The following is a 15,288-nucleotide window of genomic DNA, read 5'->3' as shown; positions in this document are numbered from 1 at the left end:
GTAAAATTGCTGACCCTTTAGCTAGAAGCAAGGTAGCCTTATCAAACCTCCCTCGTAGCCACGGTTTCACTGCCAGGCACTTACAGCTAACAAAAACAAAAGCCAAAACCTGTGACTGATTAGTAATAAATATTAATCTTAAATCTCAACCCTTGAGCATGAGGCTTTTTAATACTGTGTGATAGAACAAAATATGCCTGCAGCGCCCCCTGCAGCATGCTGAACCATGCTGTCTGGAAGAGCTATTTGAGATGCCAAGAGAACTAGCTCTTTCCTCAAGGGGCTCCATTTCTATTTGAAAAATGACTGAGAGTCAATATTATGACTATTCAGACTGGAGGAATTAGTAGACATTTTCATAAAAACGAAGTCCATCTGTTCCTTTAAGGAAAGCAACTGAAGCATTTGTAGTCAATGGTAAAATTCGACTGTTTGAGGGTAATTTAGAATTTCACCTTGTGAACTTGAGAGCTTCCCAACAGTTAAAGAATTCCCTGATAAGATTCATGGTTACAGGGATGAACATGATTTTTTGCATACTTCAGAGTGAATTGTATCAACATTTGGAAGCTCTGCATATGTCAGTGAACCAATATTTCCCAAATGATTGGTGTATATAGTGTTATGATAGCTTAAAAGGCAATTAAGACATCCTTTCTGCAACTACATGAATGTGTCAGGTCAGGTCAGATCAGATCTTTATCATATACTTTAACCAAAACAACATATCATAAGAGGCTGAATGCAGAAGCAGACATGAGAATCTATCTGTATATTAAGTCTGAGAGCCACTGAAGAGCTCTGTAAAAATGTAAAACAATCTGTTCTTATTGCAAAACCGTTTTTTCGTTTTTATATTATCTATCAAACAGAATGGGCTTATCATTATTTTAAATGAATTAAATCACTATTTTAAGGATCTCAGTTTTCATTTCTAATACGGTCAATACTGACAGGTATTACCCGCACAAACAAAAAACCTCTCTGGAGTCCTTAATAATTTTTAACAACTGAGATAAAGCAGAAGTCCTAAATTATTTTTCAGACTGTAAAGGAATCTTGAGATCAAGTAATTTCAGATCCACAGTTTTACAGCACCGTAGAGAACTGTGAGAGAATTTATTTGAAGCTGACCCGAAGGCCTCCTCCAGAATTCCTTATTTAGAATAAATTTCTGGATCTAGGGCACTCTCATTCATCTTCCGACCTCTCATAGTACCTACATCTTACAGGTACCACCGAAGATTTGGTAAGATAAGAAAGGCAAATTCTAGGTCATTTACTTCTTACGTGTATTTTCTCTCCTTATAAAAGCAGAGTGAACGGAATTTGTGGTTACTGAACTTTCTAGATATTATCATTTAGATATCTGGATAATATCTAGATATTTGGATAACCCTGAACGTATTATTTTTATGGCATTATTTTATGGTATCTTTATGGATGGAAACAAAGAAAATAAAAATGATTCTAAGAGAATGGCATGGATTAGAATATGAAACTTAAATTTCAGTCTAGTGTTCTACCTATTACTCAGCAGGAAAAAAAAATTGAAAATTACTTAGAAAAATAACTTTCTTATATAAGACTGACTTAAAAATAGATCTATAAAAAGTATCCAATAAAGGTCTGGCTAATATATGTTTTATAGATTAAAACATAAAATTATGGGAAAGAACATAAATACTTAAAATATCATAACACCTGTGGCTGGAGAGCAGTTAGTGATTCCTAACCAGTAATGCCCATGTGCCACATAAGCCTGGGCAAGGGCTCCCTGACTCTGCGGGCGCTACATGTGAACCTGGCCCTGCCAGCCGTCGCAGGTATGAACTCGGCCAAGTGACTTCCTCTCCCTGAGCTCCGTTCTTCCGCCACCAGCAGACCATGTGAAGTACTGATCTCTTAGGGTGGTTAGTGACAGCTCAGCCAGTATGCTGTAATGGTTATGTGAAATTACAAGCGTGATTGCGCCCCACATGATGCTGACACGCACTAGGTACTCGGGGAATGCTGAAAACCTTCCATTCTCGCCTGTGAGCCCAGGCTGACTCATGCAGTCCACATTCCCCGAGGGCTTCCTATTCGCCAAGCGACTCATCTAAGGGCTTCCATGTTGGTTTATCTGTTAAAAACCCCTGTAACATCCAGATTATTAAGTTCACATTGCAACAGAGGCTCAAGTTTGGAAAGGTTGACACACTTGGTCGAGGTGACCAAGCTAGTAGGTACACAGGCATGACGGCCCCAGAGGCCGACCTCCCTTGCTCCAAATGGGAAGCAGCCAAGTCACAGCTCCTTGACAGACTGGGACCTGTGCACGGCAAGGGCCCACAGCGAGGAGAGAAGGGAGGGGCAGACGACTGTTTCCATCAAAGTCATTCAGATGATGGAAGATTAACTAGACTCTCACTCTTACTCATTCAACACCTTTCGTTTTATAAATGTGAGAAAAACTAAGATAAGTAGAAGACAAGTCCTCCAGGAGCCTATACCCGGATTTGGGAAACAAGGCACCACACATGGAAAACAAAACAGAAACCAAAGTTAACATGGGTGTAAATGAGGAGTCAGGGAAATCAGGGGGCTGGACCCGGGGGGAGCTCACAGCCAGCGGGGCTGCGTGCACAGGCTGTCCAGGCTGGACGAGACGAGCTGGGCAGGAGGAAGGGTGCGCAGGCCAAGGGACTTGGGCTGATTCGCAGGCGGCGTTAGTTTCGAGTGCCGATTCCTGACTGACACGAGGAAGTTCTAAGTTCCTACATAATCATGGGTGGGTTAGTGGCTGCTCAGCCTGGCCTGCGTGACAGAGACTATCTGGTCCTAGAACAAACCAGCCTGTGTATGCACTCAGCAGTTCAAAAGCATCTGTTGAGGGAAAACTGTAAGTGCTACTGTGCTAAGTATGAATACAGCCAGCCATGGGTCTGGCCTTCATGGAGTTTACAATTTTATTACAAAGTTTCCAAAATAAAAATTTAAATGACCAAGCTCAATATTTTGAGGCTTAATAAGAAGAAATCATGTATTAGTCTATACACCTCATTGGCATCCTCTCAGAGGTTCTGGCAGCCATTATTATGGGCTTAATGTTTAATGCCCACAAATAGGACCTTCTACACAGCATGCCTCCTGGTGATCTAAATCCCACCCACTCCTCCTGGACTTTATGCCTCTAAAAGAATTACTGGACTCTTCAGAACTTCTTCAGTAACCTGCCTTTCAGGCAGTTTAAGGATGGTCAATGTTTTTCTTCCACATTGCATCGGTCATATCATAAAATTACTTCTTGTAATCGTATGAAGTTTGAATACTTACACTGTTTCTGAAGACTTGGAATTCTTGTGTTCTTAAATCGATCTTTGCCACCTTACTTAAGTTAAACCTGAAATTAAAAAACACACATAATTCTTTGTGAATGGCATCATAGTTAAAGCGGCTGCAGAATAATTACCAAGATTGTGTTTACCTTTCAGCAGATTTTGAGATCAATATTATCAGATTAATAGCCTTCAAAAAGCAGCTACAATTTACAGTTGATTCTTCACTTTTAAAACGAAAATATTTGAAAGGCTCCACCTGCTTCCTCTTTATATTGTTTTAGGAAGGAGTTCTACATGATTTCTTCTTGTCTTAAACTGGAAGCTCTTCCAGATGCTTAATGTAATATCTCGTTCTCTCCCTAGAACGTTCTCTCAACTTCAATTATAGATGCAAGATTTCTCTAAGCAAATCTACTGTTTATGAGCTGCAATAAAGCTCCAACACTTTGGCCACCCAATGCAAAGAGCCAACTCAGTAGAAAAGACCCTGATGTCTGGAAAGATTGAGGGCAGGAGAAGCGGGAGACAGAGGATGAGATGGCTGGATGGCATCACCAGCTCAATGGACGTGAGTTTGAGCAAACTCTGGTAATAGTGAAGGACAGGGAAGCCTGGTGCGCTGCTGTTCATGGGGTTGCAAAAAGTCAGACACGAGTTAGTGACTGAACAACACTGACAACTTTCTATCAGACAAAAGATTTGGAGGTAAATGCTCGTGAGACCCCAGAACACCTTCTGTGGGATACAGACAATCCAGAGTGCTGTGGCCACAAAGGAGTCAATCCTGTGTAATCATTAATTTAAGAACATCCTGACGTTTCTACTTTATAGACAATAATATACCTGTAGTCCATGCGGTCACAAAGAGTCCGAAAGACTTAGCAACTGAACAACAACCAAGTTTTAAAAGTGTAAATGATCATTCACTGTTCACATGGAAACATTTTGATGATATGAAGCAATGCTTACCTTGATATTAACTTATCTATAAAGATGGAAGGGCTGGAATATAAAGCCAGGGGGATAAACTGAATATAGACAGGAACATCTGCAGGGTTTTCTAACATAATCTCTTCTTCCTTAAACAAAATAAAGAGGTGGTAAATGAAAGATCTGCCCCATTAGAAAGAAGAGCAGATACTTCATCACACTATGACACATTTCCAAAGGTCCATGGCACTCTGGATACTTACTGAAGAGCAGTTTGTATTAGTGAGGGGAAACCTCACGAGCCGGGGGGAGCTGAGGAGGGATGGCCAGGAGAGCTCGGCGGAAACTTTTGACAGGATGTTTTTCTGAAGGTCTGTATTTACTTCAAACATAGCGCTCAATCTAGAAGACACAATTTGTAAGTCACTGTATCAAATGGAAATGCTTGAGTTTTCTCAATACAGGCGATTCTATTAGGCTTGTGTACTTGAGAAATTTTATTCTGGCCTTGAATAAACACAGGTTTACCTGCTCCTAACGTTCTACTCTGTTTTCACAGACACATATGAAGAGGTCTCTCTTTCGGCACGGAGAGCAAACTATCTATCACCGATCACCTGCCCTGTTTCCATACTGAATGTGTAAGTGACCAGCCAGGCATATCCAGATGACAGGATGCAATGGGGATGCTAAAGATCCTGCATGTTTAGTGGAAAGATCTAGATACCAACAGCAGCTAAATATTTCAGTTGAACTAATGAGTAGGCAGCACACTGCTTGGCATATGGCTCCTTTCCCTCTTGAGAAAAAAAACCCACAAAGTCTTACTCTGCAATGAAGATGTCAGTTGAAACGATAATATATATGAGGGTTTTGTGTAGACATATATATGAAGCAATATTCAGGACCTCATCTGACTATTTCTCTACTTAGAAGTGTTTATAAACCAGCTGTTTAGAACTCAGAACACATTCCCTATGGAAACAGTACTACAGAGGGGGCTAAACACTGAAGCCTATTTTATACTGTAAGAGCACTGAATTATGGTACCATAATGTTGGTGAGAGTACCAGTTTTATAAGAATACTGGTACTGAATTTTCTGTGATATGCCTGTTGACAAGGTAACACAGAGGCAGGAGTGGGGAGAATGCCACGTTCACTATGCAGCTGTGACCTGGTAGCTCAGGGCCGGCTGGGAGCCTGGGTCTTCAGTGGGGAACACTAGGCTCACAGAGACAAAGGCAGGGGTTTCAGTGGTTGGGAGGTGAAGAGGTTCCTTGGCAGGTGAGCCAAGGGCAGCACTACCAGTCATTTGTTCATAATTGGGTGTTAAAATACAGAGGCAACCTGTACATTACAACATCTATCATGGAAACTGGGGAACCAAGGAGTGTCTGAATTAGTGTTCTCTTAATGGAGAAGGCAATGGCACCCCACTCCAGTACTCTTGCCTGGAAAATCCCATGGATGGAGGAGCCTGGTGGGCTGCAGTCCATGGGGTCACTAAGAGTCGGACAGGACTGCGCGACTTCACTTTCACTTTTCACTTTCATGCACTGGAGAAGGAAATGGCAACCCACTCCAGTGTTCTTGCCTGGAGAATCCCAGGGACGGGAGAGCCTGGTGGGCTGCCGTCTATGGGGTTGCACAGAGTCGGACACGACTGAAGTGACTTAGCAGCAGCAGCAGCAGCAGCAGCAGCAGCAGCAGCAGCAGTGAGTTCATTAGAAGAAGTCTCTCTGTACTAATTTTAACCATTTTAAAGGTAAAATTTACCTCTCTTTTTGCCTTAAGAAAACCCTTCACAGCAGGTAGTTCAGATACACAGAAACCTGCAGATCTGACTGTTCATGGCTTGAAAATACTATGTTAGAATAAACTGGAAGATTTTGATGATGCTGACAAATATATTTCAAATTAGCCAATGGAGAAGAACAGTGTTTATCAGTTTTCAAGTCAAACTGTCTTTGGAAGTACACAGAAAGGTCAAATTTCTAAACTGCCACATATAAATGTGTCTTTGCTTCTGAATCCAGGTATGGTACTGATCTGTCAATGTGAACACTTTCCACCTGAACCCTAGCAGATTCAGCACTGGAAAGGGAGGAGGCAGTTCTTTGCACAAGGAGCAGAGACACTCCTCCTATGGTGAGGTTCAACTTTTAAAGTGTTTCCTTGCCTTGAACAGAGGTCAGAGGCAGGTAGACTCTTTCTTATGCAAACAGCTGTCTGATATGGAAGCTGGGCTTCCCTGGTGGCTCAGATGGTAAAGAATCCACCTGCATGAGGAGACCCAGGGTCAGTCCCTGGGTATGGAAGATTCCCTGGAGAAGAGAATTGCTACCTACTCCAGAATTCTTGTTTAGAGAATCCCATGAACAGAAGAGCCTGGCAGGCTACAGTCCATGGGGTTGCAGAGTTGAACATGACTGATCCTCTAAGCACAACACAGAACTCATCCTACACAAGGACAACTTCGTCGAGTTTCTGTGACTTTCCATCTAGAGCAATGGAAATAAAGACAAAAATGGTAGCGTGTGTCCTTCTGAGAAATACACAATCACAATGGCCATTCAAGATGCTTCATTATGGTTTTCTGAAGATTAGGCACATTTTTGGCACTACAGAGAAATAAAATAACCAGATACAGGAATAACTTTAGATAATCATGTTTCAAACTGGTAAAGGTAGCTCAAACACTTATATACAGCAAAACCACTTACCTGTGACCTGAGTTTTCCTTTATTCCCATCCATCCCTTGAACAGGCTTTGATGCAAATCCCAGTCAGTGTCCCAGGCATCTTCCTGCATGGCTATGCCAGGCTGGACTTTGGGTTCAGCTAAAACACAGGGACAAATGGTATAACATACTCTACCCCTCAAATGATTTCTACAGCATCGAGATGTAGGGGTGGGCTTTAGAAGCAGCAGCCTATCATTAACGGGAGTACCTTGGGGAGGGAGTGAAGGCGTGAGAGAACAGTAAGATGACTTACATTTGGACAGAAAAGGCAAGCCGACATAGCAATGATCCCCGCACTGCAATCCAGGATCAAAGTAAATGTTTGCAATCTATAAAGGGGCACAGGAGAACCATGAATCCCCAATCCATGGAAGGTCACAATAACAAAGGACAAAAAGATGGGAATCTGCAAATACAACGCGTTCAAACCTTTGATTTTTTCCCTGGCTCCAAGTCTTCCTTATTACCCCGCAATCGTTTGTAGTAAAAACGCACATCTTCTGACAAAGATCGTATCTGTTGGATCTTTACCTTCTGTGAGAAGGAATTCATAATATTTAAACTCTGATGAACTATTTTCCCCTGAAGGAAGAAAACAAACAAATTCATTTGTAAATGGCTGGATTTTCTTCAGAACACACACTTTAGAACAGACAGACATATTTACAGAAGACCAAAGCTCAAAGGACCCTTAGAACATTCAAAAGTTGATAAGCTTTAAATCTGTAATCAGAGGCCCTCCTCTGAATATATGTATTTCATTGTTGTTTTTAAGGCCTGTTACAGAGAAATTGGCAGGTCAAATCTCTGCAATCAGGTAAAAATGAATTAAAGTAAAAGTGCTCACATAACAAAGGTGCAGAACTAGCTTTGAATGAAGGAAACAGTCACTATCAGTTTGTTAAGAAAGGTTTGTTTATACCAAGGCCAGGCTACCTTAAAAGTTACCAAATTCAGGATGAAATAATTATAAAATCACTGAATTCTAAAAATCCAAAGCTAAACGAGAAACAAAAAAAAAATCAGATTTTTCTCAGAAAAAGTATTTTCTTTATATAAAAAAAATACTATCTGTGCCAAAGAGAAATTAGACATCTTTTAAAAACATAGGTTAGCTGGCATCATATTAAAATGAAGCATACAGATTAAATCATTACATTACCAATGACCGTGCTTATCAGCTGTCTCTTCCGGTGATAGGGTACCAATTTTATTTTTTTTAATAAAGAGATTTATTTATTTTTTTTGTCATGGAGCACACCATGTTCCCTGACCAGGGATCAAACGCATGCCCCTGCATTGGGAGTGTTGAGTCTTAACCACTGGACTGTCAGGGAAGTCCCAGGGTGCCAGATTAAAAAATATATATGTGATTGAAATAATCATCAATAAGAATCATATTATAACCTTTTCCTTTTTTTTGTTGAATACAGAACCAGAATCTTATAGCCTGATTCCTAGATTTTTAGAGAAGTCTGAAACGATCAGGGCTTCCCAGGTCGCACCAGTGGTAACTAATCTGCTTGCCAAAACCGGAGATGCAACAGACTGGCCCCTGGCGGGGGAAAGATTCACTGGAGGAGGAAATGGCAACCCACTCCAGTATTCTTGCCTGGAGAATCCCTTGGACAGAGGAGCTGGAGCGCCTAAAATGATCAGACCCACTGGTCTAAAATTTGGTATTAAAAGACAAAGAAATTAAGAGAATGCATAGTAAAGAGAGTTCAATGATGGTGAAAAGTGAAAGTGAAAGTCGCTGGGCCGTATCTGACTCTTTGTGATCCCATGGACTATATAGCCGATGGAATTCTCCAGGTCAGAATACTGGAGTGGGTAGCCTTTCCCTTCTCCAGGGGATCTTCCCAATCCAGGGATTGAACCCAGGTCTCCCGCACTGCAGGTGGATTCTTTACCAGAGGAGCCACAAGGGAAGCCCAGAATACTGGAGTGCATAGCCTGTTCCTTCTGCAGTGAATCTTCCTGACCGAGGATCGAACCGGGGTCTTCTGCATTTGCAGGCGGATTCTTTACCAACTGAGCTATCAGGGAATGTGGTGAGATTAAGTCTAACTCTTATTATATACAGTCTAACCAGAGTAAAACGCAGTAGAAAGAAAGATAATTAACAACAAGTCTACAAATTAACTGTCTTACTGGAAAGGAAGGTGGAAGAACCATGTGCTTTGGGAAGCAAGTCAGAGAACCCACTGCGATCACAGCCTTCACAGGAATTGTTAGGATCTGTGGAGGGAAGAAACAAACCACAGAGAAATAAGTGTGTAAGTCCTAGACTGACCTGGCAGTTGTTGCACTATTTTAGGAGATTTAAGACAACCAACCTTGGGACTTACATGAGCAATAACCAACTGGTAAGCAAAATTAAAATCACCCATGGATACTGTTTAATCTATCCACATACTGCACAAAATGCACTGAAATACCTTTCCATGTGCTTCTCAGTGGTTCACTGAAAACAAGGTAAACAAGACCAAACAATGGGGAAGGAATGAGGAACAGATTTTTCATAATATAGGTGATTTTGCAGATTATTAATTTAAAAAGGAAAGTCCAACTATACTCTTAAAACAATGCATGAAAAATCCAGCATTTTTAAAAGATACATAGCTCTCTACTTTTTTGTACGTAGCAATAAATTAATGTCAACCTGATTTTTTTAAAAAATTAGCTGAATATTCCAGGTTTTAAATCTCAACTCACACCCTATTTGGAATTCACAAGGATACTTTGCTAAGGAAATGTACTTATTTCTATCAAAAGTGATAAATGTGGATTCCACACTTTCAGAGATAATTAATTTTACATACTCCCAACATATCATTTATTACTAAAAGACCAATTCTATTTATTCTGAATGAGTCTGCTTTCATGGGGGCAGGGGTTGTACGTGCTGAAAACAGGCAGGAGAACAAAGGTAGCTTGCTGAATTCAGCAGTGCTCAACTTCCCAAGAGCTTTAACAGAACACATAAAAATATTTAGACTTGGCAGAAACACATCCCTTCAAAAATCTCATTGAATGCAACATGTCAATCCCACAAAAAGTCTTTAAAAAGTTCACTGATTTTCATTTGGTTCCTGACTTAGAATGACTCATGTAAACATAATTATGAGAACTCAAATTAAGATGTGATTTCCTGATTGTATCTTCCTTTTTGGCAATGTTACACAGCAGGATATTTATGACTGCAGAAAGAGAGAGAGCTAACCTCCAGAATTTCAGCCAGGGTCCATGTAATGCTACAGCCATTTGTAAGCCATTCTAACAGCAAATCTAAAAGTGCCAAACACATTTTTCTGAAGTTGCTTTTAGTCAAGAGATTCAGGTTTTATCAGAAAACTATGAGCTAGTGAAAACCATTATTTTGTAGACTATTCCCAGAAGCTTAAGCTTTTAAAAGTATCAAAGTGGTAAACTGTAACTTTTTGAATAAACTTGGTTCTCTGTTTCTATAGAAACAAAAAACGGACTGACTTTTCCAGAAAGACCCCACTGACCTGAATCCCTGTAAATACAGTCCTTACCTCATAGTCTGTCGTGATCTGTATAGCCCCATCATGAACTCCTTCCAGTTTTTTTGCAGTAAGTTTGACTCTGAACACTGCAAAGTATCCTGAAGCTAGTATTACCTGTATGGAGTAGAAAGTACATCCCTCATTAGCCTTGCTAATTGAAGTTTTCTATTAAAATGGAAAAGAAAGCTACAAAAACCCTTCAGTTTTAAATCAGTGTTAACTCATATAGGTTAGGAATTCAAAATCCTAACAAGCTAACACAGAATTAACACACCATCATGTACAAATATCTCAAAATAAATAACGCCCATCTCTGGATGTTTACCTATTTTACTTACTCCATGGGCTACTGAGAAAGCTGGTTCCCCGAGGAGCAGCTGAATTCTCAGCTGCTAAGCTGCGGGGGTGGGGTGTGTGGGCCTCACCCCCAGTCATGTAATCTGCATGGTCAAAGGGGGCGCAGGCTACAGCAGCAGGATGCAGCCTCCCCCCCTTTCAGAAGCCACACCAGGGCACAAGTACATGCAAAGCTGGTCCTGCTCCCAGTCCTGAATTCAGTTTTGGCGTGTTATTACCCATGTCTTCAGATCAACTGAGACTGGGTCACACAAAAACATCAAAAGATCAAGGAAAGAAGGAAAAGTTAAGCAACGCGATTTTGAAAAAAAGCAGAACGTAGAACGTGGATCTCACTTATTTTCTCAAGCTATCTGCTGATATTTCCGGTGCTTAATCTTTTCAATCGAGAAACTTCCGAAAAACCGTGAAATTCATTTTGTGAAGTTGTACTTTAGTCAGTAGTAGTTATACTTTACCTGGAATTTACATTTACCACCAAATAACAAATGCGGGTGCACCAAACGCACCCACTTTTCCCCTTCGGAAGCATTTCTAGGTTGGTTTTATGCAATTCTAATAACAAATGCGGGTGTACCGAATGCACCCACTTTCCCCCTTTGGAAGCATTTCTAGGTTGGTTTTATGCAGTTCTAATGTTTTCATCATGACTGTGACCACCCCAATCAGAGCATGTGTCTGAAGAGCATGGAGAGTTGTTGACAGTGTGTGTTTCATAAGGAACAGGACACTAATTTATTTCATATGTTTGGCTTTTTGGAAAATAGCTGGACAACAGTTGAAAGCTTACAACTTAAACTTTACAAATTACAAACTTAAAAAAAAATCTACATTTTGCGGAGTTGTTATTTTGAAGCTGGCAACTCACTACAACTTCCTATTTTAAGTAAGGAAGGGTTCATAAAAATGATCTCATCTTTCTATCCCTTGGTTCTTATATTTATGTAGTTTCTTTTTAAGTTTTTATCTTGTACTGGGGTACAGCCCATTAACAATGCTGAAAGAGTTTCAGGTGCACAGAGAAGGGACTCAGCTGTGCACATACATGTATCTATTCTCATCAAACTCCCCTCCCAGCCAGGCTGCTACAAAACAGTGAGCAGAGTTCCCTTGCTCTACAGCAGGCCCTTGGTGGTTATCCACTTTAAATATAGCACTGTGTACATGCCCATCTCTTATATTTATATAGTTTTATATAAAAGTGAATTCTAAAACCCCAAAGTTGCCAGCAGGTTACTGAGTGGACCCCTCAAATTTAAATAAGTGTTAACATGTGCTATTGTAGGAGGAAATGATCCGGAGTCCTGAGAGTATTAATTTATCCTGTATTATGAAAAACAGTATAATTCAGCCATCTCGGATTAGATCTACATACATGAGATCTACTTTAACCTCACTGTTGAAATGAACACATTAATAGCTGGTCTCATTATTATCCTTTTTCAGCATTCTATTTGTATTAAAAATAAAACCTCAGCTGGAGTGACAAATATTACTTGTCATGGGCATATTCTTTTTTGTTTTAAAAGGAGACTTTATTTATGAGTCAAATTTAAAACATTATAAATTATTAAAATGCAAATACCCAACACCCATGTATCCATCACAGTGTTTGATTATGGAGCTTGAATGCCACACAGCTGCAATCAGAATAGACCTTATCCAGCATACACATTATCCAGTACTGTTTCCCACTTTTTCATAAATCCTTTTTCAAATTTTTTACATACAATCCTACTTACAGCTTATCTGTTTTAATATGCAATCATAAAATCGCGACTTTATACATTTGGTTGTTTCTGGTTATCTGGAATTATTAATACTGCTCTCACAAACATCTGCATTCTCACCGCTTCTGGCTCTTTAAATGACTTCCACAGGAAGAAGTCCCAGGAGTGGCACACATTGTCAAATTATTCTCTAAAAAACCTGTTTTGGGGAATCTTTCTCATACAAAATGTTTATATCCATTTTTATGGCCTATGGCATTGCACGGAAAGGTCTTTGTCAACAATCCCTGTGCATAAGGACATCTGCTTTTCCTTCTGTAAAACTGCCATGAGAAGTTCTACCCTAACCTTCAGAGGAGGTTATATTCTGCTCCTTCCAAGTTGCACAGGTGATTCTACTAACTCTGCTCTGAGTAAGTTTAAACTCTGAGATTCCTTTTCAGCAGTGGTGAGGGCCTAGACTGATACATTCACTTGCTCTTGTCTCGCGTACTTTTATGACCAACCGTACGTAACAGAGTAAAAGTGTACGAGGAGAGCCAAACAGAGATCAAACAAATGATGTCTGTCTCACTGATACTCTCTTCCAGTCAATACAGAGAACTAAATAGAAATATCACTGCAGAACTGAAAACAACTTCTACTCATGTGCAGGGTTTTTTCTTTTGCCTAGAGAACTGAATGAACAGAGTTAGTTGAGCACCCATGGAAATTCCTCCTGTCTAATGGTAACTGTGCTGTTTCTTAACTCCTTCGAGTCTCAAGTGCTATTATGAAAGGAGTGAGTCTGAGTAGATTGCCTATAGGGTCCTTTCCACATCAAACAGCCAATGCTGTTATGGACCTCATAAGATTTTGAGGAGGGACCTCCCTGGTCATCCAGTGGCTAAGACTCTGTGCTCCCAATGCAGGGGGCCTGGGTTTGATCCCTGGTCAGGGAACTAGATCCCACTTGCCACAGCTAAGAGTTCACATGCTGCCACTAAGACTCAGCACAGTCAAATAAATGAATTAATATTAAAAATAATATCATGAGGAATAGTCTTCTACTTGAGATTCGGACATACATCTAAGTTTAAGGAAACAATAGAAAAGCTTACTTACTGATGACTGGTCTGATAGAGAGGATTTTTCAAACTCTGGAAGGCTTGAGATGATTGTAGTTCTATTGCCTCTTTCAGTAGCTACGAGTTCTATTGATAAACCATCTCCTATAATATGCCAGCTTTTTATAGCCAACTTAAAAAGAGAAAGATATGGAAGCAATTATTGCAGCACTAGCATAAAATCTCTAAATGTGATTTAGAATAACAACAGATTTTTCTTACCTCAATTGGGTTGCTGTTTATAATGGCAAATAAAATATTACTTGCTTCTGTCGCACTCAGTATACCAAAATCTATGAAACGCTCTTCCATTTTGGGGGGTAATACAAAGTACTGGAAAAACAGAAAAGAACTAGATGTAAAGTTACACCTATGTAACAGTAACACTTCAAGAAAAAGTAACTATATTAAGGCACACTACGGTTCCTACATTCTATGTGAATATACATGTACATAATACATAATTAAGAGCTTTGTATAATGGAAGTATTTTGAGTACTAGGTAAGATTAAGTGGAGCCCAGGAGATTTAGGCAAAAAGTCCCCAGTCTCAGCAAACTTCACGCGTTCATGAAAGCAGCTTCAAGCCAGTAATCATTTAAGCAGAAGAAATATAGAAGGAGTGTCAGTGGTATGATACCGAAGGTCCCTCTGGTTCTAAGGTTCTTACTGATGCTAGGTCTTTGGAGGACCACACTTCTATCTTTTTGCTTTCTTTTCATCTTTTACATCTTTCTATCAGTTTTCTTTCTTTCCCAAACTTCTTTCATGGATTACCCTACGGACAGCTTTGCTTGGATTCCGCCCCCCCACCCCCCCTCCCCCGGCTTGGCTTATTTTCTATATTAGAAAGACTTCTGTTTCCTTTCCTGCCGTTACTTAGATGACTATTCCATCTGTGTCTTTCTACCAGATTCCCTCTTTCTTATCTGATTCTTCTCTTCAGGCTTGTGTTTTCAGTTTTGGTCACCTCTTCCCTACATAATTCCCTTTCACTTGCCCTGTAGTATTTTTTAATTTTTTTTGCTTATTATGTTCCTTCTGCTTAGTTTGTTTTTAGCTTGCCCATGACTGTAACAATTTAAAAGCAAAATCAAGAGGAGTGGACCTGATCTAAACAGAGGTGTAGCTAGGGAAGTCAACTGTGTCATGAGGAGATATGGCTGCTGGGAGGGTGAACATCTTGGAAGCACAGACTAGGGAGGAATTAGAACAACTTGTTAAGTACAAAAAAACAGCAAAATTTAAGTGTCTGCAATAAAACTACTTAATAGTAGCTGAAAAAAACAAAGATGTGGAGGGAGTTTAAATTTTAAAAGGTAGATAACATACTTACATCTAAAAAACCTGTATATACCCGCACAGGTAAGTGAAACTTAGAGGCATTGGTAATAAGTAAAATGTTGTTATCTATGTGCATGGAAGATGTGGACGGCATAAAAAATAGAGTAAAAATGTAGCCTGATCCGCTTGGAAGAATTAAGACTGGTTTGCTGAAGTTGTGAACCTAGGGGATGATGGGAGAGAAAAAAAGCATGTCAGTACCATTTGCTTGGTAGACTGG

At 40.0% G+C, this 15,288-nt stretch overlaps 1 protein-coding gene across 1 annotated transcript in view; it reads right to left on the bottom strand.

The window, feature by feature from the left end:
• The window catches only part of TMEM131 (transmembrane protein 131), a 176,986-nt gene that overhangs the window by 26,046 nt on the left and 135,652 nt on the right, over positions 1–15,288 (bottom strand). The window contains exons 15-25 of the mRNA XM_068987504.1: positions 15,061–15,231; positions 13,948–14,058; positions 13,724–13,858; positions 10,542–10,646; positions 9,154–9,240; positions 7,429–7,581; positions 7,253–7,328; positions 6,979–7,096; positions 4,517–4,655; positions 4,293–4,402; positions 3,319–3,385 (exon numbers count right to left, since the gene is read on the bottom strand). Of these exons, the coding sequence (XP_068843605.1) occupies positions 3,319–3,385; positions 4,293–4,402; positions 4,517–4,655; positions 6,979–7,096; positions 7,253–7,328; positions 7,429–7,581; positions 9,154–9,240; positions 10,542–10,646; positions 13,724–13,858; positions 13,948–14,058; positions 15,061–15,231 (1,272 nt within the window). The remainder of the gene's footprint in view (positions 1–3,318; positions 3,386–4,292; positions 4,403–4,516; positions 4,656–6,978; positions 7,097–7,252; positions 7,329–7,428; positions 7,582–9,153; positions 9,241–10,541; positions 10,647–13,723; positions 13,859–13,947; positions 14,059–15,060; positions 15,232–15,288) is intronic.

Source organism: Capricornis sumatraensis, chromosome 1 (assembly GCF_032405125.1).
Source record: "Capricornis sumatraensis isolate serow.1 chromosome 1, serow.2, whole genome shotgun sequence".
Classification (NCBI taxonomy): Eukaryota; Metazoa; Chordata; class Mammalia; order Artiodactyla; family Bovidae; genus Capricornis; species Capricornis sumatraensis.
This window is presented reverse-complemented; position numbering and strand designations above follow the sequence as displayed.